This window comes from Vipera ursinii (genome assembly GCF_947247035.1).
Source record: "Vipera ursinii genome assembly, chromosome: 2".
In the NCBI taxonomy this organism is placed as follows: Eukaryota; Metazoa; Chordata; class Lepidosauria; order Squamata; family Viperidae; genus Vipera; species Vipera ursinii.
The window spans coordinates 24,685,764-24,712,542 of record NC_139513.1 but is presented as its reverse complement, the minus strand read 5'-3'; the positions used below and the strand labels follow the sequence as shown (position 1 = coordinate 24,712,542).

Sequence of the window (26,779 nt, the reverse complement as noted above, 5' to 3'; positions counted from 1 at the left end):
TCAGAAAACATGCCTACATAAATTATTCTTCAATAAACAAGTAAATCCTTCAACAATAAATTATTCTTTTATGCATTGTGAATATTGACTGCTGCCCTTATGGCAGACGTCATGGAAGTGTCAATCCAACCATGTGGCTGACTCGTGTGTTCACCAGCAAAATAGATCCTCTCTTCATTCTGGGCCAATATCTGAGAATAATGGGTAAACTGGTATGGGGTGTACGCGCTGAATGCTCCCCTAGAATATGGATCAAGGTTCCATTTTTGCACCACGTATTTTCCACAGACTGATTTGAGATAATTTTTAGGTACTTGATGGATTTCCACAAGATCATCCATCACCACATCAACACACTTTTCATCACTGAGTGCAGTATAGAAGTCAGAGTCAGAATACCAAACATAGGATGCTAGAAGGACACCTATTCCATGAGGGAAGTCATGATTTGGATAGTAAATCACTCGTGATGGGAGATCTGTGATTGATCTCCCTCCTCGGATCCCATCATTCTCCCAAAATTTCTCAGTGCAAACCAAGGCAATTTTAGTAGCACTTGCATAAGTCAAAGATCGCAGTGCACGGGTCTTGGGAATGGAAAGAGGTGGCACAAACTTGATGAGTCGTGTGGCTGGTGCTGTAGCTGTGATGAGGACATAATCAGCAACCAGAGATGCAGAGCCAGTCAACCATTTGTAGAAGATTCTCACTTTGTTGTTTGTGCGAAGTATCTTCTCCACAGTGCAATTGAAATGGACAATTCTAACCATTTCCCGGAAGAAACTTTGAGGAAGTTGATCAAATCCATCAACAATTTCATCAAAACTGAGATGAGAGAAGGAAAAAACAAATACAAGTTATTTCTAAGTTATCTCAAAAAAGTGTGCCTTGTTCTTATTTCATTCTTTGACAAAGTGACTAAATTAGTAGACCAAAGAAATGCTATGGACATAGTATACTTAGATTTCAGTAAGGCATTGACAAAGTAGTACATAACCTGCTGCTTAGTAAGCTAGAAAAAGGTGGGATAGACAACATCATCATCAGATGCAATTCTAGCTGGCTGACAAATGGTACTCAATGGGTATTCCTCAATGGTACTACATCCACATGGAGAGAAGCAAGCAGTGGGGTACCACAAGGCTCCGTTTTAGGCCCAATACTCTTCAATACCTTCATAAATGACTTAGATGAGGGAATAGCTAATACAATCCTACATTGTATAAACAGAGGCATAGAATCAAGGCCATGCAAAGTATCGTACCACTTTATAAAATTCTAGTAAGACCACATCTGGAATACTGCAACCAATTTTGTTTACCATACTATAAAAAAGATGTTGAGACTTTGGAAAAAGTTCAGAGAAGAGCAACTAAAATGATCAAAGGCCTGGAGAGGAAAACATACGAAGAATGGTTGCAGGACTTGGGTTTGGCTAGTGTAAAGAAAAGAAGACACAGGGGTGACATGATAGTAGTATTCCAGTATTTGAGGGGCTGCCACAAAGAAGAGGGGGTCAAATTATTCACCAAAATACCAGAGGGCAGGACAAGAAACAATGGTTACAAACTGATCAAAGCGAGAAGCAACCTAGAATTAAGGAGAAACTTCCTAACAATGAGGACAATTAACCAGTGGAAATCATGGGCACTCCATCACTGGAGGTTTTTAAGAAGAGACTAGAGCTAGACAGTCACTTGTCTGAAATGGTATAGGTTCTCTTGCTTGAGTGGGGGACTGGAATAGAAGACTTCCAACGTCCCTTACAGCTCTATTCTATTCTATTCTATTCTATTCTATTCTATTCTATTCTATTCTATTCTATTCTATTCTATTCTATTCTATTCTATTCTATTCTATTCTATTCTATTCTATTCTATTCTATTCTATTACAGTCCAACATCAATTATTTTAGCACATCTACTTGAGATCAAAGATTAGTTAATTTCTTTTTCAGTTCAGTAATATTTTAACTGTCATAGTTGCCAAGAAGATATCAAATATAATTTATAATCTAAAAAAGGTTAGAGGAGACAAAATTTAACAATCAAAATAAATAACAAGAAATGCACTAAAAATAATAATAATACAAGAAATAAACTATTTTTAAAAGTAGTCTTTGGTTTCCCCCCCCCCACACACACACCATCTCGTTTACCTGTTATTCGCAAAGATTAAATGATCCATAACAGAAAGAAGGAATGAGTAATGAAATCCACTTTCTTCATTCAGGAAGTCACCAATCATCTCAACAGCTCCTTTGCTCAAATTTCCTTCCTTAATGAGATATTCCTAAAATACAAAGAATATTTGATGGGGAAAATACTGAATTTTGCCATTCATGAATACACAGTAGAATTCTTCTTTGATTGCATGGATCTAATGCTAAGGCAGATGACCTTAGGAAGTTGAAAACTGAAGTTCCTGGAAAAGTGCAGTAGGCAGGTGAAGGAGGCAAACAGCATGGCAATACATCCATAGGCCACCACAGTGATAGCAAGCCATAACACATGTATCAAAGGTGACACACTATGATGCTTTGGGTGACATGCCAAGGTTCATCAACATCCAACAACAACTATTCTCGAAAGCGGGCCCCATTCTCACACGATTTTGGGGAACCTTAGAGGTCACGCAAGAGGACTATGCTCCATTTGGAGCCTCTGAAAATCATGTGAGAACGGGGCAGGATTTCTCATGGGTTTAGGAGGCTGTGGAAGAGCCTTCATTGAAGACACTTTACAAATGAAGCCTTATGCAACCCAGACAGTAGTGAGATTTAGCCGGTTTGCACCACTTCGGCACAACCGGTAGCTAACCCAAGCCCAGAATGGACTTCCGGAAGCGGCATCCACACAGAGAACCAGTTGTTTGCATATCTGAATCCCATCACTAGACCCAGAGCAACCTCAGGTAGATGGCAGGGTCTACCAACAGAAAGAAAACACCACCCGTGGCAGATCCTGAAAAGTGCCGATCACAGGCACAATCCCCAAGAGCTCATGCCTCAAAATAATAAGAAGCTGTATTGCCAATTCCTCTCCCCCCCACTACAACAGCAGGGAGAAAGGAATTAAATTCTCTTTCTACAAAACCAGTTATGTCGTTAATTGTAGGAGAACAATAGGCAGAATGGGTGAGTGGGGTGGGGTAGGGGTGGGTGGAGTTATGTGCATCATCAGCACAGAGTCATTAGGTTCCCACACGTGGTCCAAATTCATCCTCCTCTGAAAACTCCGCTGACCCTTGACTTGCACCAATGTGATGCTGAGACTTGGCTGACTAGATTCTTGGGAATAATAATAATAATAATAATAACAACAACAACAATATTGGAAGGAACCTTGGAGGACATCTAGGCCAACCCCTTGCTTAGGCAGGAAATCCTATACCAGCGGTAGGCAACCTTGGCTCTTTAATGACTCGTTCTAGGTTGCTTCTCTCCTTGATTAGTTTCCATCTCTTGCTTCTTGTCCTGCCTTCAGGCGCTTTGGAGAATAGCTTGATTCCCTCTTCTTTGTGGCAGCCCCTGAGATATTGGAACACTGCTATCCTTCACCCCTCGTCTTTCTCTTCATTAAACTACACATACCCAATTCAGGTAACTGTTCCTTACATGATTTAGCCTCCAGTCCCCTAATCATCTTAGTTGCTTTTCTCTGTACTCTTTCTAGAGTCTCAATATCTTTTTTACACCTTCTATGCTGCAGTTTAAATAGATGGTCCTGATCCTTTGCACTTGACATTAATATAGGATGATGCATAGTGAGTAAAGGAGGAATGCAGGTGTCATTTTTTATTTTTTTAGTAAAATCATTGTACAATTCTGACACCTGCAGGTTATTTTTCCCTTTGCTTTTTTCCATTGGTAAATTCAACCAGGCAATTCTCTACCATTTTGACCAGTTCTGACCGTGGTCATAATAAAATGCATATGCGTCTGATGTAAATTTCTCCAAACATATTTTTCTTTTCTTTGGAATTTTGATAAACATGGCTAGGCTTGGCAAATCATTTTCTTCAATCTGTTTTGTACATTGCTTCTTAATAAATCCTCTTTTCTGCAAGTTTTCTCTGATAGATTTTTTTAAAAAATTGGCAAACTACATTGCAAACTTGAAAAAGCAGGGACATTAGCCAAGTTGCAGTTCATTCATTAGACTGGTTCAAAACTGCATTGTCAGCCAAATGTGACCTTTCCCCTTATCATTAGTGTTGAAAAGCTATAGCAAGCTATTAATATGGTTCACTCCCCTTTAATTTCCCTAGACCGCTGATGGTATTTTTATAATCATATTATTGGAAACAACATAATCATCTGAAGAAGATAGTGAGACCTTTAATTTTGTGAGAAGAATGAATGACACTGTCAGGTTTACCTTTGTGGAAAACGAATCATATTTTTCCTTCAGAAGGGTACAGTTGTCTGTGACCTGAGCAAGGGAATACATAGAGTTAGTTGCAACTTCCTTCCAGGTGCAACAGTCTTTGTATTTGTCTTGAATTAAGTTGGTCTCCCCATATAAATGAAGCAAAAAATAAATAAATCTCCTGTTTTGCTTGTGTGTAATTTGTATCAACTCCTTGAATGTTCTCCTTTGCTCATTAAGTGGGCCTGCTCCAGTGGTGGGATTCAAATAAGTGATCAACAGGTTCTCTGTGTGGATGCCACTTCTGGAAGTCCATTCAGGGCCTGGGCAACAAAAAATTAGCTACCGGTTCTGCCGAAGTGATGCAAACTGGTTTAATCCTACCACTGGCCTGGTCCCATCTCTATAAATATTGGTGGGGTTGTGTATTTATAGAGAGACGGCAGCTCCAATCATGCCTTGCTCGAACAAGCACGAAGCTGAAGACACCAGCCTGAAGATGACGAGTGGGACTTCGTCGATATATATATATACATATATATATATATATACATATACATATACATATACATATACATACACATACATATACATATACATATATATATATATATACATATATATGTGTGTGTGTGTGTGTGTGTAAATTACTAACAAAGAATTAAGGGAGACTAAGATGCATTTCTGACTCTTTAGTCTTCATCTGTCAGTCATACCCTTCTGAGATTCGAACCTGGGCTGATTGCATATTAGGCAGTTTTTTTACCTCTTGAGCCACAGGTTCTCTCTCGCTCTCTGTTAGTTTTCTGCAAGGGGAGATATGCCTGTTCGAAAGGCTGAAAACAGGAAATAAAGATTTGCCCCATGTTTGGGGCATATATATATATATATATATATATATATATATATATATATATATATATATATATGTAGATCTAGAGTCTCGGGTTTCTTCCCGCGTTCCTTTCATCTTCAGAAAGTTGTGGCGACGTTTCGACGAAATCCCATCCGTCATCATCAGGCCGGAGTGTTCCTCCTGCTGCTTCCAGGCTGGCTGTTCCTTTCCTTCCAACTGCCGGTGGGGCTGTGTTCTGACTGGGTGGAGGCGTGGCCACGCGGGAAGAAACCCGAGACTCTAGATCTACACGAAAACATATATATATATATATATATATATATATATATATATATATATATATATATATATATATATATATATATATATACACACATATATATATATATACACACACACACATATATATATATATATATATATGTACATATATATATATACATATACATATATATATGTGTCTGTGTGTGTGTGTGTGTGTGTGTGTGTGTGTGTTTTCTGAGGTTTTCGCGGGTGTTTGTATGTGGATCTTTGGTCATTCAGGTTTTTCCCCGCATCGAGTTGAAGGTGTAGGAGCAACGTTTCGACGGAATCCCATCCGTCATCCTCAGGCTGGTGGCTTCAGCTTCCTTCTTCTGGGAGAAGCATGTGGTAGTGGCTGTTTGTTCCTCTTTTTTAAACTGCCAGAGGGGGTGTGTTCTGTGGGTGGAGGTGTGCTCTGATTGGGTGGGGGATTAAGTGTGTTCTGATTGGGTGGGAGTGTGTTTTGAATGGTGGGGGTGTTCTGATTGGGTGGGGGTGTGTTTTGAGTGGATGGGCTGGTCTCAGCTCCCAGCCTTAGACCTGAGCTGGTAAGTTGTGCTGCTTTTGTTTAGCTTCGTGTTTGTGGTGGTGCTATGTTTTTATAGTGGGTGTCTGTTTGCTTATTGTGTGGTTTGGAGGGGTTTAAAGTGGCTGATGTTGCAGCTGTAGTTAGGTTTCTGTTTTGTGGTTGTGCGTCCTTATCATTGTGGGTTCAGATTTGCTTTTTGAATGGTTGTGTGGTGGTGGTGTCATGTGATGTTATCATGAGTTTGGGTCTGGTATCATTCTTGGTGGTTGGAACTCGTCTGTCAATCAAGGCGGGTTTCCAAATGGCTGGTAGGCGAGAGGTATCATCTCGTTTGTTCATGCTGTGGGGGCGTTTTTCTATGGTCTGCCCAAGATACACAAAGAAGGAACCCCACTCAGACCCATAGTCAGCTCCATAGGCTCACCTCTACAAAATCTAGCCAAATTTCTTGCCAAACAACTACAGCCTTATGCAAATTCCATCACCTCACATGTACAAAACTCATTCCAATTCATAGAGATCATAAGTAAACTAAACTTACAGCCCTGTGACCTACTTGTGAGTTTTGATGTCATATCCCTCTTCACCCAAGTGCCAATCAAAGAAGCCTTGACAGCTATCCGAAATAAATACAACCCCCCAAAACACATCCTAGATCTGACCAACCACTGCCTATCTAGCACATACTTCATCTACAATGGACAAAGATACAAACAAATGGAAGGAGCACCCATGGGATCACCCCTCTCACCTGTCATTGCAAACCTCTACATGGAACACTTTGAAACCCTCGCTCTAGAAAAATCCAACTACAAACCCAAACTCTGGCTCAGATACCCTTCTGAGCCATACCCTTCTGAGATTCGAACCTGGGCTGATTGCACATTAGGCAGTTGTTTTTACCTCTTGAGCCACAGGATCTCTCTCGCTTTGTTAGCTTCTGCAAGGGGAGATATGTGTCAAATGTTAACTATTTAGATTACCTTGCTAGGCCCCAAACATGGGGCAAATCCCAGGTTCGAATCTCAGAAGAGTATATATATATATATATACACACAAATCTTATTGTCTGTTTCAGCCTAACCCAAGGCCATCCACAGGCTGTAGTCACAACAGTGACAGCTCATATTTGTGTAAATTTTTTTGGATTGCTAACAATCCCTTTAATTCTTAGCAATCCAAAAAATTTACACACACACACACACACACACACGTGTGTGTGTCTGTGTGTGAGTGTTTGTAGATTTTTGGTCTTGGTCTTAAGATTCGGGTCTTTTCCATGTAAGATTGAGGGTGTCTTGGCGACATTTCGACGAGGTCCCACTCGTCATCTTCAGGCTGGTGTCTTCGGCTTCGTGCTTGTGCGAGCAAAGCATGATTGGAGCTGCCGTCTCTCTATAAATATTGGTGGGGTTGTGTGTGGTGCTGGCTTTGTTGCTGTAAGCAGGTTGGTTGGCTGTGTTGTTACATCCTGATTGGATTATACACAAAGAAGGAATACCACTCAGACCCATAGGCAGCTCCATACGCTGACTACTAGACCTACTAGACCAAACCAACAGGGACCTACTCACTGTTCACTTCAAACTCAGCAACAAAATCCACCCAGCACTCTGGGACAAATCCAAACTACTAGCCCTCTGGAGAGCCGAAACAGAAACCTCCCACAAGACAGAAACACACACCAACAAACTCCACAGACTAGAAAAACGCCAGAAGCCCAACCTCCCTCCACAGCAACTCATGAAACAAACAGTACATAACATATCAGACAGGACCCTCACCATAGCAGAAACCAATGTGCTTTCCTAAGGATTCAACTTTGCAGTCGCCCCCAAACGCATCCCCACTGAAAACAGCATATGCGAAGTTGAAGCCTCCCTAACCAAAATCAACTCAGATGAAGCCAATAAAATCAGACTTGAAGTCACCAACGTCCTCTGCTCCAGCAATCCACCTAGAAGCAACTTACATAAAGAAGAACAAAAAGCACTCACCAACCTGAGGAAAGACAACAACATAATCATTCTCCCAGCAGACAAACGAAACATCACTGTGATGATGAACACATCTGACTACCAAGCCAAACTAGCCAACCTACTCCAAGACCCCGCTTACAAACCTCTAAACACATACCCCACCACCTACCTGGAAAAAACCACCAAATCCAAAATAAAAGCCTCTCCCGTCAGTGAAGAGATCCAGGAAAGAATCATCCCCAGAGAGAAATCATTCAGATGCCCCAAGCTCTATGGCCTCCCCAAGATACACAAAGAAGGAATACCACTCAGACCCATAGTCAGCTCCATAGGGTCACCTCTACAAAATCTTGCCAAATTCCTTGCCAAACAACTTCAGCCCTACACAAAATCCATCACCTCACACGTACAAAACTCATTCCACTTCATAGAAACAATAAAGAAACAAAACCTGCAACCCAGCGACCTACTCGTGAGCTTTGATGTCATATCCCTCTTCATCCAAGTGCCTATTAAAGAAGCCTTGACAGCTATCCAAAACAAATACAACCCCTCTAAGCACATCCTAGGTCTGACCAATCACTGCCTAACCGACACATAATTCAGCCACAATGGTCAAAGATACAAACAGATAGAAGGAGCACCCATGGGATCACCTCTCTCACTCGTCATCGCAAACCTATACATGGAACACTTTGAAACCAACGCCTTAGACAGGTCTGAACACAAATACAAACTCTGACTTATTTATTTATTTATTTATTTATTTATTTATTTATTTATTTATTTATTTATTTATTTATTTATTTTTGGGATTTATATGCCGCCCTATCTCCCGAAGGATTCAGGGCAGCTAACAACAGTAAAATACAATGATACAAAAGTTAAAAAGAATTAAATTAACAGACCCAAAAGATTAAAATTAATAAATTAAAAATTTAAAAAAAAATAAAAAAAACATTAAAAAACATTTTAAAATCCCTGTCATCAGTCCACGTCAGCCTGATGAAAAAGGAATGTTTTAAGGCCGCGGCGAAAGGACCGGAGATCCGGGGACATCCAGAGCTCAAGGGGCAGTTGATTCCACAGGGCTGGCACTCCCACAGAGAAGGCTCTCCCCCTGGGGGTCACCAGCCAACATTGTATAGCCGACGGCACCCTGAGGAGGCCCTCTCTATGTGAGCGCACTGGGCGATGGGAAGTCATTCCCGGCAGCAGACCATCCTGCAAATATGCTATGTAGATATGTAGATGACACTTTTGTAATTTGGCCACATGGAAAAGAAAAACTGGACAACTTCCTCACACATCTCAACAGCCTACACCCCAAAATACATTTACTATGGAAATAGAAGCTAACAACCAACTCCCCTTTCTGGACGTCCTAATCTACCAAAAACCCAATGGTTCCCTAGGACACACCATCTACCGGAAAAAAACACACACCAACCGCTACTTAAACGCACAATCCCACCACCCCCCGGCACAGATCAACTCCTCAGCCAAGACCCTCATTTCCACAACCAAATGCCTAGCCGACAAAGACCACCTGAAAACAGAATTACACACTCTCACAAATGTATTAATTTCCAACGGATTCCAAAGAAACACAATTACCAACCTAATCCAAAGGGAGACACCCCCCAAGAACCAAGACACAGAACAGTTCAACGGCATCGCCCTCCTCCCCTACATTAAAGGCGCCACATATAAAATCTGCAAAATTCTCCACAAACACAATACCAAGACAGCCTTCGGCACCGACCAAAAAATATCCAACATCTTAAGAAACCCCAAAGACAAGATCCAGCTTGAAAACCAAGGAGTCTATGAAATAACATGCAAAAGCTGCCCAGCCACATACATTGGACAAACTAATAGGAGAATAAATGCATGCATCTCAGAACACAAGAACCCAGTCACCAACAGGACCTTATTAAGGATGCTTTTGTGGATTTTTATTCTAAATTATATGCTAAGGAGAAGATTAATGAAAAAGACATTGATGTATACTTGGAGAATGCTAGCATCCCAGTTCTTACGCAAGCACAAAAAGAGGGGATTAATCAATTGATTACAGAAGAAGAAATTCTTATAGCAATTAAGGAATTGAAGGTGGACAAAGCACCAGGTACGGATGGTTTGACTGTGGCTTATTACAAAAATCTACAATTAGAGATGATAAAACCGTTAAAGGAACTGTTCCAGACAATTCAGAGGGGGGGGGGGGGAAAGGTGCCTCCGTCTTGGAGAACTGCTTTCATATCTTTGATTCCGAAGGAAGACCAAGATGCTACTCAAGTTAAAAATTATAGACCGATATCGCTTTTAAATACAGATTACAAGATATTTGCTAAGGTGTTGGCTAATAGACTGATGAGGGTTCTGCAACAGGTGATTCATGGGGACCAAACGGGGTTTATTAGGGGTAGGCAAATGAAAAATAATGTGAGGCATATAGTTGATGTGTTAGAGTTTTTGGAAAGGAACAACCAGATCCCTGCGGCGCTAATTTTTTTAGATGCTGAAAAAGCTTTTGATCAATTGAATTGGCAATTTTTGATGAAAGTTCTAGATAAAATGAATTTTGGGGAAAATTTTTTACAACCGATTAGGGCATTATATCAAAAACAAACTGCCCGAATTATAGTTAATAATAGCCTGACAGAAGCGTGTAATATTGAGAAGGGCACAAGGCAAGGGTGTCCGTTATCGCCCTTGTTATTTGTGTTAACATTGGAGATATTATTGGTTAAAATACGGAATTCGGAAAAAATTAAGGGTATACAAATTAGAGATCAGGATTATAGATTGAGAGCATTCGCAGATGATCTGGTTGTTACAGTGACCCAGCCGGAGAACTCTGTTGTGGACCTGATGGAGATAATAATACAATATGGGAAGGTTTCTGGATTTAAAGTTAATATACAAAAAACTAAAATTCTGGCCAAAAATATGACAGCTTCGCAAAAGGCTCTCTTAGAAGGATTAACTGGATTTGAGATTGTTAAAAGGGTCAAATATTTGGGGGTGCTTCTGTCGCCCTCTAATACAAAGTTATATAAAAATAATTATGAAAAACTATGGGGGAAAATTCAAAAAGAAATGGAGAGTTGGGAAAAACTGCAATTGTCTTTGTTGGGGCGAATCGCAGCAGTGAAAATGAATGTCCTGCCTAAATTTTTATTTTTATTTCAAATGATACCAATTCTTAAGAAAGATTCTAATCTGGAGGAATGGCAGCGAGGTATCAATAAATTTGTTTGGGCAGGGAAAAGGCCACGAGTTAAACTTAAGATTATGCAGGATACTCGTGAGAGAGGTGGTCTTAAAATGCCCAATCTTAAACTATATTATGAAGCTGCTGCGTTAGTAGGAATAAGTGATTGGATTAATTTGACACAAGAGAGATTATTAAATCTTGAGGGCCACGACTTATTGTTTGGCTGGCATGCATATTTGTTGTATGATAAGAAGGTAGATAATGTGTTTAGAGTGCATATTTTAAGACAGGTATTGTTGAGAGTTTGGAAGAAATATAGACATAAGTTAGACTGCAAGATACCATTGTGAGCAATTCCAAAACACGCAATAGAAAATATAAATGTTGGTTTTAAACATGATGTGACTACGTATAAGGAGATTTTAAGCTTGGAAAGAAATGTCTGGTGTCTGAAACCATACAGCCTCTTGCGAGATGAGAAGATTGTTCAAACTTGGTTTCAATATATTCAGCTACGGGCCAGGTGGAAAGAAGATCAGAAAATTGGTTTTACAATGACTGATGAAAATCTGATAAAGCAAATTAGAAATCAGGGTCCAGCACATATCAAACGGATATATCTTGCATTGATAGAAATTGACTCAGAAACAGAACTTGTTAAAGATTGTATGATTAAATGGGCCCAAAACATCCAAGAAGTTATTACAATGGACACGTGGGAAAGGATTTGGGTGAGGAATGTAAAATTCACACAAGCTCAAAATCTAAGAGAGAATTTTTATAAAATGTTTTACAGATGGCATTTAGATCCTAAAAAGCTTGCAAGTATGTATCCGAATTACCAGCCTAAATGCTGGAGGTGCGGTGACGAAGATGCAACATATTTCCACATATGGTGGACTTGTAAAAAGGTTAAGGCTTTTTGGATAAAAATCTGGTGGAATATGCAGAAGATTTTTAAGCAGAGGATAAAGTTTTGTCCGCACCTTTTTTTGTTGGGAATAATTACAGATGCTACAGTTGTGGACACTAAGTTGACGCTGAATTTAATTACGGCAGCAAGACTCTTAATAGGTCAGTATTGGAAGAAGGAGGAATTGCCGACTATAGAAGAATGGACTTTAAAGGTTTCTGACCTGGCAGAGATGGCAAAGATATCGGCTTGTTTGAAAGATCACTCGCAAGAACGCTATATTATGGAGTGGAGAAAATGGATTGAGTATATCCAGAACAAATATGGGACTAAGAAGTTTCATGTAGCATTTGAATAAGTCTTCCTTTCTTTCTTCTTTTTTTCTGTTTTTTTATATACTTTATATTAATAGTGTTTGTAGTTATCTTATATGAGCTAGAGAGTGATAGATTTTAGAGTTTATGGTTGTTAGCATATGGATGTTTATGATTGTTTTTTTGTTGTTTTCTATACCTTGTACTTAGCTCTGGGAAGTCGGGGGAGAGGGGAGGGGGGGAAGGGTAGGGAGGGAGGGATAGGGGAGGGGTAGGGGGGACTGTTAAAGATAAAATGTATGATAAAACTTTTCAATAAAAAAAAGAACCCAGTCAGAAAAGAAGAAAAAACTTCCTGCCTTTTCCAGCACCTGGCTGGACAGGGGCAGGGGCCGTCAACATAAATGTAATAAGAGGCCCCTGATTATGTTTTTATCAAAAAATTTTACGGGGTTGGGGAGAGGGGTGGGAGATAGGGGTTGTCTGGCTTTGGGGGGCGGCCAATCAACCATAGTTCAGGCCAGACTTGGGTCTGACCGCGTGGGGGGAGTACGAGGGGTTATTGTCTCCGGGGCTCATGAGCGGGTCGTGGGATTACCAATTCCCACGACGGGGAATGGCAGCAGGCAGATAGACAGGGGGCCATATCGTTACCGGGAGCGCCGTCTCCGCTATTTGCAAGCGGTGGGGCGCTCCGACCCTCTGCTTCTTTCCCGAGGTTCCGGGAGCGAGGATGTGCAGCCTCCTGAGCTCAGGCTGGTGTACCTGAATGCCAGGTCCATGGTTAACAAAGCTCCCCTTGTTAGGGATTTAGTTGAGGGTGAGCATGCGGACCTGGCTTGCATCACAGAGACTTGGTTGGGCCCAGAGGGTGGGGTCCCTTTGGTTGACCTTTGCCCACCAGGCTTCCGGGTGCTACACCAGCCTCGAGCTCAGGGTAGGGGTGGGGGTGTGGCGGTGATTGTTAGGGAGACCTTATGTCCGCGGGACACCACCGTTCCTCAGATAGTCGGGTGTGAGTCTCTCTTTATGAGATTTGGCTCTGGGGCGCAGTTGGGCTTGCTGCTCGTGTACATTTCGCCTAGTCGCATAGCGGCAGCCCTGCCCGAGCTGCTCGATATCCTCTCGGGGTTGGTGGTTGAGTTCCCCAAACTTATAGTTTTGGGAGACGTCAACCTACCATCCCTGGGAGGTTCATCTGAACTTGCTCGGGAGTTCATGGCTTCCATGACGGCCATGGACCTGATGCAGGTAATTTCTGAGCCAACTCATGAGGGAGGCCACACCCTTGACCTGATTTTCTTATCTGGACGGTGGTTAGATGATCTTGGTGGGGGCTTTCCATTTATTACGCCCCTGTCATGGACCGATCATCACCTCCTGCGGCTGGTCTTCCATTTTGCCACCCCCCGCCGTGGGGGTACGGAGCCAACTAGATGGTACCGCCCCAGACGCCTAATGGATCCTGATAGATTCCAAGCGGCGCTGGGGTCCCCACCTGCCTCCATTGCTCACAGCTCGGCGGATGCCTTAGTGGAAGCCTGGGAAAGGGCAGCCACTGAGGCACTCGACCGGGTTGTACCCTTGCGGCCCCTGACCCGGCGCAGATCCCAGCGAGCTCCATGGTTCTCCGCGGAGCTCCAGGAGATGAAGCGTCGGAAACGGGGCCTAGAGAGCTGCTGGAGGTCCAGCCGATCTGAACCCGACCGATTGCGGTTAAGAACCTACATTAGGTCTTATCTCGCTGCGATGAGGGAGGCGAGGTGTAATTACTTCTCCACCCTCATCGCGTCCGCAGATAATCGCCCGGCCGCCTTGTTTAGGGTGACTCGCTCCCTTCTTAATCAGGAGGTGAGGGAGGATCCCTTGCAGGGTCGTGCCGAGGAGTTTAGTCAACATCTGTCGGATAAAATCGCTCGGATCCGGACCGGTTTGGACTCCAGCTGGGCAGAGTCTGGCGATCAGGACGCGGGCGGTCTTGTCAATGTTATCTGGGAGGAGTTTGATTCTGTGACCCCTGATGAAGTGGACAGGATTATGGGGAAGCTGAGTTCCACCACATGTTTATTGGACCTGTGCCCTTCTTGGCTGGTTTATGCAGCTAGGGAGAGGACACGAGGCTGGCTCCAGGCGGTTATATCTGCTTCTTTGAGCGAGGGTTATTTCCCCACCATCTTGAAGGAGGCGGTGGTGAGACCTCTCCTCAAGAAACCTGCCTTGGACCCAGCTGTATTGAACAACTTTCGTCCAGTCTCCAACCTTCGCTTCCTTGCGAAGGTTGTTGAGAGTGTGGTGGCGCATCAGCTCCCTCTGGTCCTGGATGAAGCGGATTATCTGGACCCTTACCAATCGGGTTTCAGGCCCGGGCACAGCACGGAGACGGCATTGGTCGCTCTGGTGAATGATCTCTGGAGGGCTCGGGATAGGGGATATTCCTCTGTCCTAGTCCTATTAGACCTCTTGGCGGCTTTCGATACCATCGACCATGGTATCCTGCTGCAGCGTCTCAGGGGATTGGGAGTGGGAGGCACGGTTCTTCAGTGGTTCTCCTCCTATCTCCTGGGACGCTCGCAGTCGGTGTTGGCAGGGGGGCAGAGGTCGACCCCTAGGACTCTCGCTTGTGGAGTTCCTCAGGGGTCGGTCCTCTCGCCTCTCCTGTTCAACATCTATATGAAACCACTGGGTGAGATCATTCGTGGTTTTGGAGTTGGGTATCATCAATATGCTGATGATACCCAACTTTTTATTTCGACCCCAAACCACCCCAGTGATGCCCTCGCTGTGATGTCCCGTTGCCTGGAGGCGGTTCGGGTCTGGATGGGGAGGAACAGACTTCAACTCAACCCTGACAAGACTGAGTGGCTGTACATTCCGGCTTCCCGGGACACCTGGGATGTTCCACCTCTTTCTATGGGGGGTGAGCTTTTACCCCCTGTGGATAGGGCTCGCAACTTGGGAGTCCTCCTAGATTCACGACTCACTCTGGAGGATCACATAGTGCCCGTGACTAGGGGGGCTTTTGCCCAGGTTCGCCTGGTGCGCCAGTTGCGGCCCTATCTGGACCGGGAGGCCTTATGTACGGTCACTCATGCGCTCGTGACCTCTCGCCTAGACTACTGTAACGCTCTCTACATGGGACTTCCCTTGAAGAGTACTCGGAGGCTCCAACTGGTACAGAATGCGGCCGCGAGAGTTGTCTTGGGAGTTTCCCGGTACTCCCATGTTACACCCTTGCTCTGTGAGCTGCATTGGTTACCAGTTGTCTTCCGGGTAAGGTTCAAGGTTTTGGTTATGATCTTTAAGTCCCTACATGGCATGGGTCCGCGATACCTCGAGGACCACCTGCTGCCGGCTTCGACTCCCCTCCGCCCTGTGCGCGCCCACAGAGAGGGCCTCCTCAGGGTGCCTCCTGTCAAGGAATGTCGACTGGTGGCCCCCAGGGGGAGGGCCTTCTCTGTGGGTGCTCCGGCGTTATGGAACCAACTGCCGGTAGAGCTCCGGATGGCATCAGACCTCCGATCCTTCCGTCGCGGGTTGAAGACCCATTTATTTGAACTAGCGGGTCTGGCCTGATGGGGGTACATGGGTTTTTTATATAGGCTTGTTTTATTATTCTGGTTTTAACTTGGGCATTGATTTAATTGTCTTTTAATGTTTGTATTGTTATTTATATTTATGCCCTGTGAACCGCCCTGAGTCCCTTTGGGAGAAGGGCGGTATAAAAATCTCAATAAATTAAAAATTAAATTAAATTAAAGCAACAGGACATGAAATTGACTTTGAAGGAACGAAATTAATCTCGAAAACTGAACACTACAACAAGAGAATAATTATGGAAGCCATCGAAATAGAGAAACACCCACACAACATGAATAAACGTGATGATACCTCCCGCCTACCAGACATCTGGAAACTAGCCCTAGTCAACAAACACCTCCCAGCCACGAAAACCGTCACTGGACCCACAACAACACAGGACACCACCACCAATCATCCTCACCAGACTCAACCTCAAACCCAACCCATAGACGAAATGCAACCACCATCCAGAAGCCAAACCACAGCGACATCTCCAGCTGTTGCACACACACCCAACCCCCACACAAAGGAAACAGACACACACCATGAACACAAGGCCAGACCGCAAACTGGAAGCCAAACCAAAGCCTGGGATGTTACACCACAGCCTTCTGCTCAGGACATTACATCACAGAACTCAGGAGGTTACAATGCTAAAGCTCGGGATGTCACAACACAACCAACCACCCAGGATATTGCAGCCCAGAACAAAGGATATCATTACACTAGAGCTCAGGATGTCACAAATCAGCCCATCACTCAAGTCGTTACAGCACTCAAGTCGTTACAACATTCAAGTCGTTACAACATAAAAGACTAATAGGCACACAGCCATCACCTCAGCCACACAGGATGTTACAAAACAACCAACTCAGCTACAAACAATAACTCCATCATCCAATCAGGATGCAACCCAGTGACCTACTCGTGAGCTTCGATGTCATATCCCTCTTCACCCAAGTGCCTATTAAAGAAGCCTTGACAGCTATCCAAAACAAATACAACCCCTCTAAGCACATCCTAGTTCTGACCAACCACTGCCTAACCGACACATACTTCAGCCACAATGAACAAAGATACAAACAGATAGAAGGAGCACCCATGGGATCACCTTTCTCACTCATCATCGCAAACCTATACATGGAACACTTTGAAACCAACGCCTTAGACAAATCTGAACACAAACCCAAACTCTGATTTAGATATGTAGATGACGCTTTCGTAATTTGGCCACATGGAAAAGAAAAACTGGACAACTTCCTCACACATCTCAACAGCCTACACCCCAAAATACAATTTACTATGGAAATAGAAGCTAACAACCAACTCCCCTTTCTGGACGTCCTAATCTACAAAAAACCCAATGGTTCCCTAGGACACACCGTCTCCCAGGGAAAAAAACACACCAACCGCTACTTAAACGCACAATCCCACCACCACCCGGCACAGATCAACTCCGTAGCCAAGACCCTCACCTCCAGAACCAAACGCCTAGCCGACAAAGACCACCTGAAAACCGAATTACACACTCTCACAAACGTATTAATTTCCAACAGATTCCAAAGAAACACAATTACCAACCTAATCCAAAGGGAGACACCCCCCAAGAACCAAGACACAGAACAGGACAACGGTATCGCCCTTCTCCCCTATATTAAAGGTGCCACAGATAAAATCAGCAAAATTCTCCACAAACACAAAACCAAGACAGCCTTCGGCACCGACCAAAAATATCCAACATCTTAAGAAACCCCAAAGACAAGATCCAGCTTGAAAACCAAGGAGTCTATGAAATAACATGCAAAATCTGTCCAGCCACATACATTGGACAAACTAATAGGAGAATAAATGCACGCATCACAGAACACAAGAACGCAGTCAGAAAAGAAGAAAAAACTTCCTGCCTTTTCCAGCACCTTAAAGCAACAGGACATGAAATTGACTTTGAAGGAACGAAATTAATCTCGAAAACTGAACACTACAACAAGAGAATAATTATGGAAGCCATCGAAATAGAGGAACACCCCCACAACATGAATAAACGTGATGATACCTCCCGCCTACCAGACATCTGGAAACTAGCCCTAGTCAACAAACGAGTCCCAGCCACGAAAACCGTCACTGGACCCACAACAACACAGGACACCACCACCAATCATCCTCACCAGACTCAACCCCAAACCCAACCAATAGACGAAATGCAACCACCATCCAGAAGCCAAACCATGGCGGCATCTCCAGCTGTTGCACACACACCCAACCCCCACACAAAGCAAACTGACACACGCCATGAACACAAGGCCAGACCGCAAACTGGAAGCCAAACCAAAGCCTGGGATGTTACACCACAGCCTTCTGCTCAGGACATTACATCACAGAACTCAGGAGGTTACAATGCTAAAGCTCGGGATGTCACAACACAGCCAACCACCCAGGATGTTGCAGCCCAGAACAAAGGATAGCACTACACTAGAGCTCAGGATGTCACCAATCAGCCCATCACTCAAATCGTTACAACACTCAAGTCGTTACAATACAAAAGACTAATAGGCACACATCCATCACCTCAGCCACACAGGATGTTACAAAACAACTGACTCAGCTGCAAACAATAACTCCATCATCCAATCAGGATGTAACAACACAGCCAACCAACACATACACATACACATACACATACACATACACATACACACACACACACACACACACATACACATACACATACACATACACACACACACATACACATACACATACACATATAATTATCTTTATTTGTATATGGTATGCATGTGAATTTTGCTTATTTTACTGTGTAATATGATGATCAAGTAATCCATTTAGTTCTTCTGTTAGAGGCATGGCTTTATACATTAAACATGAGATATGGATAAGGATTCCATACATAAATGTAAATCAAACTTAGCTGGAGGAACCTAGTTGTAAACTTTGGACCTATGTTCTAACTCATCGTATATATTTTTCTTATATTAAAGTACTCTAGTTTATGAAAAAGTCAGGAGCACTGGAACCTATCAAAATCTTTCTTGGTATATATAATAAAGTGCCTGAATATATGGCATTTTCAATTTTATGCATTGCATTTAATATAGATGGATTTTTGTATAAGTGCACTTTGATAAAATTGTATCTATTTATCTCTTTAATTAGTTATTTAATATGCAAAGTGATTCTATATGGCTTAAAATTAAGATCATAATATAAAACTATTAAAACTAAAAATCCTTAAACTATTAAAATTATGAAAAACTAGACTGAATTGTGTGACTGTTATTTAATGTGCACTTTTCTGTATTTTATGTCATTTGGATTTAACATATTTTGTATGTGATATAAAGTGCTTTATGCACATTATTTCAGTAAGTATTATAACAGCCTTTCCCATCCCTGATATTATTCTACAACTCTCATAATACCAACTAGAACTATACTAGTACATTAGATTTCTCTGCTTGTACATCCAGTCTACTTCTTAAAACTACCTTGTTCAGCGTCTCCTCAAACAGCTGGTTTGCAGACTTTCCCCGCTCATTGGGGTTAAGTTGATATCCAAAGATTTCATTATTGTCAAGTGCCATTTTTTGTCTGACATTTTGAATTAAATACCAGGCATTCTTTTCAGTCTGATTGAATGGGTGTAGACGAAGTTTAAACTTGTCAATGTATTCACGTACAATTCTGTGAAGGGAAAAAAAATCCAGATTTATTTGCGAGCTTATTTCTTTATCACAGCAAGCAAAAAATACAAATTTATCAGATTAAGAGTTGTTCTACTCTGGCCTTGTCTGGTTCTCAATAACCACCAAGGACAATTGTCTGTCCCTACCATAGTTCTCCTGGAATTGCACCTTAGAGACACTGCCCATGATCCAGGAAATAGCTTGTAATCCTGATGACTACTTGCTTTGATAGCAAGGCAGGACTGCATAACCCCCACTGTAAAATTATATTTTAAAAAAAGTTTCACACCTCAGTTTTTCATCACAGAAACAATCTTTATAGGAGACTATGTATCTATCCATAATTTAATAGAGAAGTTTGCAGTAATAGCACAGTTTCCAAAATGACACAGTTCTAGTCCTACTCTCTGGAACTCTCCACCACCATCCAAAATTTAGCTGATCTTGACACAGCAGGCATTTCCGAAAGCTTTAAAAATGTGCCATTTCCCCAGGTTTAGGGAATGAATGCCCTTGAAATTGGCTACAGCTACCACTATGTAGAGATTTATTATGGCTATTGTTATCAGGTGTCTTTCAATGAGTTTTACTTTTATATGGACCACCCAGAAATGATGTGGCAAGATGTACTAGTCTAGTGCAAGCTTTCTGGATAGTTTTCAGAGTCAAGTCCTTATCAACACAACTGTTGTCCTCTTCCAGTAAGCATCTTAACAGTTATCAACTTTCTAACAATATGCCTAGCCTTTCAGGTAGGCGACAAATTATTAAATGTGAATGAGTTTGCCTCTTACATCAGATGATGGATGGAGAAAGACCTTTCAATCAATCTTACCTGTGTTTTGTGGGCAATCGCATTGGCCCCACATCTACATACCAGCCTCCTTCTCGGTGCGTCTTTATGCGTCCTCCCACACGGTTACTGGCTTCCAAGATCACAACCTAGGAGAAAAGAGTGCTGATGGGGAATGAGTGAGTTTCAAGGTTCTGGTAATGGTTTTTAAGTCCCTACATGGCATGGGTCCGGAGTACCTCAGGGACCACCTGCTGCCGGCGTCAACTTCCCTCCGCCCTGTGCGTTCCCACAGAGAGGGCCTCCTCAAGGGTGCCTCCAGTCAGAGAATGTCGGCTGGTGGCCCAAAGGGGGAGGGCCTTCTCTGTGGGCGCTCCGGCTTTATGGAACCAGCTGCCGGTCGAGCTTTGGATGGCACCGGACCTTCGCTCCTTCTGACGCGGTCTGAAGGCCCATTTATTTGAACAAGCTGGCCTGGCCTGATGGGGGATGTTAGGTTTTTTAATGGGGTTTTTTATATTGTTATTGTCTTTATCTGGGCTATTATTTAATCCTTTTTAATTTTTGTATTCTCTATTTATATGTGCCCTGTTCACCGCCCTGAGTCCTTCGGGAGAAGGGCGGTATATAAATATAATTAATTAAATAAATAAATAAATAATGGATTGTTCTAATTTCTCTCTCTTCTCATAAGGGTTTGGTGATCTGTACTTAGGTGTGCCTCCTCCAAATTTCCCTTCGATTTCACATGAACATTGATTTACCTTTACAAACCCTGCATCCCACATCCTTATTGCCTGGCTGGAGCTACAGTATATTCTCTGTTGGCTATTAATATATTACAGCAATTATTATAAACTTTGGTCCTTTTATTCCTCCTCCTCCTTCTCCTCTTCCTCCTCTTCCTCCTCCTCCTCTCTTCTCTCAAAGCCTGCTTGGACGAGTCCCTACAGTTTTATTTTCAGGAGTGACTTGCCATTGCCTCTTTCCTGGGTCTGAGAAAGAGTGACTGGCCCAGGGTCATCCAGCTGGCTTTGAGCCTAAGGCAGGACAAGAACTCACAGTCTCCTGTTGCCTTAATGTCTCCTGTTGCCTTAATATCTATGCTATATTGGCTCTTCTAGGAGGCCATCAATTAAATAAAAAATTCAAATAGTTGAAGTAAATATTCACAAACAAATAATAATTTTTAGTCTTTATGTTATTCGTCAAATATAGAGGTAGTCCTCAGCTTACAACCACGATGGGGACCAGAATTTCCATTGCTGAGCAACGCAGTTGTTAAAGGAGGTGGGCCCAATTTTACTACCGGTATTATTATTTTTTTGCCATGGTTGTTTGTTTGTTTGTTTGTTTCTTTCGATTTATATACCACCCTTTTCCCGAGGGATTCAGGGCGGTTTACAGGGCAAATTAAAACAGTGCAATGTACAAATTAAAATAAAATTTAATTAATAGCCCCAAAAGAGTTTAAAATTTTAAATTTGAAACCCCTCAGTCCAGGGGTTAAGCGAATCACTGCAGATGTCAAGTAAGTCACATGGTTCTTAAGCGAATTCAGCTTCCCCCATTGACCTTGCTTAGAATAATCTAAGCCCAATTAATTCAGTTTCTGTAACATTTAATTTTTATGGCTGCTCTTCTTCAGTAAGCAGCACTGAGTAGTGTACATAGTTAAAGCCAATAATACAAAACAAAATATTAAAAACTAAGGAAGCCCAACAAGAATAAAGTAAAAATGTGGAAGTCTTGCTATGTTACTTTGTTCTGTTCTTCAACTCCCATGCTATTCTAATATTTCTTCTTTTATGCCTTCGGATCATAAATGCTAGTTGCCAACTCTTTTATGTGGTCAAATACTTCAGAGGTTGACTGGGAAATATATGATTCATGATCTAACAAGCTTGCTTTTTAAATTAATTGAGGGGCAAAAATATGGTGATTATTTGAGTATGAAAATAGAATTGAACTATTGTATTGCTATGTTTCTCAAGAGGCTATTTTCTTTCAGCTGGGGTACATTTATGCAAGTTTATGACTGTTTTATATAGATATCTTAGAATGGGGGTGAACCATACGTTTAAATAACACAAAGTTCTCCTGAGAAATGCATTCTAGAAAGCTGAGGACATGGTAAACTAGATATCACTGAAGGAACATTACAGTGGAATTGGTGGCCAGATGATGCATCTTGGCTGGCAAAATCTCTCCGGAGAAAGGAGAAATTGTGAGATTGCTCACATGTACTCCAGACAGCTGTCTCATAAGCAGACAGCCAGAACTGAGGTTTTTGCACAGCAGCTAGGAGTTAAGGGACACCAATTAAGCTCATAGTTGTAATAATAATAATAATAATAATAATAATAATAATAATAATAATAATAATAATAATAATAATAATAATAATAATAATAATAATTTTATTTGTATACCACCCTTCTCCCAAAGGACTCAGGGTGGTGAACAGGACAAACATATAAAAATACAAAAATACAAAAGTTAAGAAAGAATTAAACGAGATGCCCAAGTTCTAACAATAGGTTAAAATACATTTAAAACAACAATAAAATCCAAACCCATCCCCCATCAGGCCAGGCCGGATTGTTCGAACAAATAAGTCTTCAGATCGCGTCGGAAAGAACGAAGGTTGGGCACCATTACATTGCCGGTTGAGCTCAACCGGCAATGTAATGTAATGTAATGTAATGTAATGTAATGTAATGTAATGTAATGTAATGTAGCCTATATGGACATAATGTTCCACTAAGCCTTATTTCTTAATCACTTTTGGAATTTTTTTATAAGAACCTTTAGAACAGCATGTTCAATCTATGGCATTCACTGGCTAAGTATCTTCATTCTTTCATGAAATAACTTTTAAATACTCGAGGGCATTTTCTTTCAATAAACAGCAAAGGGGTTGCTTTCACTTGAAGGAATGTCTTCCTTTACAGTTAAATGCAAATGTGGGAAACCACTTGCCTGAATGATGATATATATGCTGCACCTTCTTATAGCTAAATTTCTCCAGATTTCTTTTTCCATTTGATTTATCTTTCATCAAACTGAATGGGAATAGGCAGACAGGCACCTATGTCTTCACACAAACTTTTTTGCACAGCACCTATGTCTCTACACAAACTTCACTATTCAGTGGCACCAGTTTTCTCTATTTTGCTCACAATCATTTGTAAAAATAGCACTCCTGAATTCCGCTTTTTAAAAAAAATAATAATAAGCTCACTTCTTTTTTATCTTAGGTGAACATGGCAAAAATCTCCTATGGGAAAATAAATGTTCTGTGTCTGAATTCATCCTTCTGGGTTTCTCAACCAAGCCGCAAACGCAATGATTCCTTTTTGCTACCTTCTTCATCCTGTATCTGATGATTGTGCTGGGCAACGGTCTCATTATCATCCACATTAGAATAGATGGGAATGATAAATCAGTTGCAATCCCATCTATAGCGCTATGATGTCTGAGTTATTTTACCGATTATTGTTTATGTTCCCGTCATGCAAATCAATAAATTAATCAATTAACCTCTTTGAAATGGGCTGTTGGTGCAGGAGATTGGAGTCAGAATGCCTGGAATATTAGATATGACCCTTTCCAGTCTAATCATCAAAGGTGATGGTTTGCTGTACACTTAGTCCTCTACTTACAGCCATTCAGTTAGTGACTGGTCGAAGTTACGTCTTTGGAAAAAGTGATTTATGACCAGTTTTCATACTTATGATTGTTGCAGCATTCCCACGGTCATGTGATCAAAATTTGGGTGCGTGGTGAATTTATCATGGGTGCACTGTTCCAGGGTCATGTGATCACCATTTTGCACCCCTCCCCCCAAGCTGGCTTCTGACAAGCAAAATCATTGGGGGAAGCTAGATTCCCTCAACGACTGCATGATTACACTTAACAACTGCAGTGATTTGCTTAATGACGGTGGCAAAAAAAGGTCATATAGTGGGGCAAAACTCACTTTACAACTGCCTTGCTTAGCAGTGGAAATTTTGGGTTCAACTATATTTATACGTCAAGGACTATCTGTAGTTCATTGTCACTGTACTTCTCAACATCTCATGGGAAATTACTCGCTTTAGCGAGTCCCAAATTAAAGCCTCGGGAATAGTGAGTGAAGTCCCCAAAGTTTGATACCTTGGAAGATTTTTTCTCGTCCTGGAGGTGTGAGCCTGAGGCAATAATTAATCAGCCATTCTTTCAAAACAAAACACTTACTTGCCATAGCTTGTTCAATATAACAGAAGTTACTTCACAGAGGAAAGTTATTTTATTGTATGAGTGCAGCTAAAAATGAAGCACCAGGAGAAACCCTGAAAATCATGCATGAAAGTAGTATATACTACCTAGCAGGTAATGATAGGTTTGGGATTGGGATTGGGTTGTTGTGAAGAATATTTGAATTTCTCATAATCATCAGACAACCTTTTAGCCCCAATTTCTTCAGGGAAAAGATTATAATAGAAAGGTGGATGATTAAATTCAGAGGTAAGAAAGCCAGTGTGGACATGAGACACAAACCTGATGCTGAGAATTAATAATTGGAGTTCTGTGGAACAAAATGTCTTCTGTGCATTTCCAGAAGACAAACCTACATCTTTCATTGCATTCATCAATAATGAAAGAGCATCTCTTCAGCTCTGCAATTTTCTCTCAAGAAATGGGTAGAATTTAAAGCCAAGGTACTTTTTTCCTAATACTGAAGAACTGTTTTTTTTAAACGTATTTCTTAGTGGAAGATACCTCAGCAAAGGATTCAAAGAAGTTCTGACAGCAGGTGTGTGAACTCTGTGTGTGTTTCTCTGTGTGTGTTCATGTGTGTGTGTGTGTGTGTGTGTGTGTGTGTGTGTGTGATTCCTATCCAACTATTACCAGCTTTGATTTTGGTTTTCATCTCAACCACTAGCTTTCTAGCTTTAATTCCAATATTTGCTGTTATGTTTTCAGGAGAACCCGTAATAGAAATAATGAACAGAACTTTGTGGACTGAATTCATTCTTCTTGGACTTCTGAGTCACACGGTGACACACACAGTTTTCTTTGGGGTGATTCTATTGACTTTTTTTGTTGCCTTACTGGGAAACAGTCTTTTCTTTTTTGTAATCATCAGAGGTTCATATTCCAGGGCCCCTATGTACTTTTCCTCAGCCAGCTCTCATTCATAGACATCTGCCAGACGTCTAGCATTGTCCCCAAAATGTCCATGGATTTTTGGAACAAGGGCAATACAATTTCTTTGGCTGGATGTGGGACTCAGATTTTTTTCACCCACATGATGGGAGGAGCAGAGTGCCTCCTACTGACTGTCATGTCTTATGACAGGTATGTGGCCATCTGCAAACCTTTGCACTATCCAGTTCTCATGAACAGAAGGGTTTGTGTGACCAGTGACCAGTATCTGTGGGAGCACTGGGACTAATATAAGCCTCAGGGGCTGCTGGTGGACAAATAACTGGTGCGCCAGTTGCGGCCCTATCTGGACTGAGATGCCCTACGCACAGTCACTCATGCACTCGTGACCTCCCGGTTAGACTACTGCAATGCCCTCTACATGGGGCTGCCCTTGAGGACCACTCAGAGGCTTCAACTGGTGCAGAATGCAGCCGTGCGAGTTGTGATGGGAGCTTCCCGATACTCCCGTGTAACACCTCTTCTCCGCGAGCTGCATTGGCTTCCAGTTGCCCTCCGGGTGAGATTCAAGGTGCTGGTAATGACCTATAAAGCCCTAAATGGCTTGGGTCTGGACTATCTAAGGGAACACCTGCTGCTGGCATCATCTTCCCATCATCCTGTGTGCTCCCACAGGGAGGGCCTTCTCAGGGTACCGCCGGTTAATGAATGCCGACGGGTTATTCCCAGGGGAAGGGCGTTCTCTGTGGGTGTGCGTGCCCTATGGAACCAACTACCTATGGAACTTAGGACTGCCCCCGACCGTCGCTCATTTCACCGGGACCTGCAAACTTGGCTCTTCGAGCTGTTTGGCCCAGACTGAGGGGTTTTTAATTTTAATTGGGTTTTAGATTTACTTTTGGGGCTTGTATTTAATTAATTGTTTTAATTGATTTTAATTTTTGTATTTTATGGTTTTAACTGCCCTGTAAACTGCCCTGAGTCCTACGGGAATAGGGCGGTATACAAATTCAATAAATAAATAAACAAAATAACTGGAGAAGTATAAGTCGGAGTAGGAGGTGG

General features: G+C 42.1%; 1 protein-coding gene across 1 annotated transcript; it reads right to left on the bottom strand.

The window, feature by feature from the left end:
* Positions 1–21,351, bottom strand: LOC310633360 (L-amino-acid oxidase-like; the record flags this gene model as incomplete). Its single annotated transcript, XM_083351062.1, has 6 exons — positions 1–825; positions 2,159–2,292; positions 4,380–4,433; positions 19,573–19,768; positions 20,606–20,712; positions 21,328–21,351. The coding sequence occupies 6 exons, from the start codon at positions 21,349–21,351 to the stop codon at positions 69–71; spliced, it is 1,272 nt and encodes a 423-aa protein (XP_083207188.1). The 3' UTR covers positions 1–68.
* Positions 21,352–26,779: the final 5,428 nt, after the last annotated feature.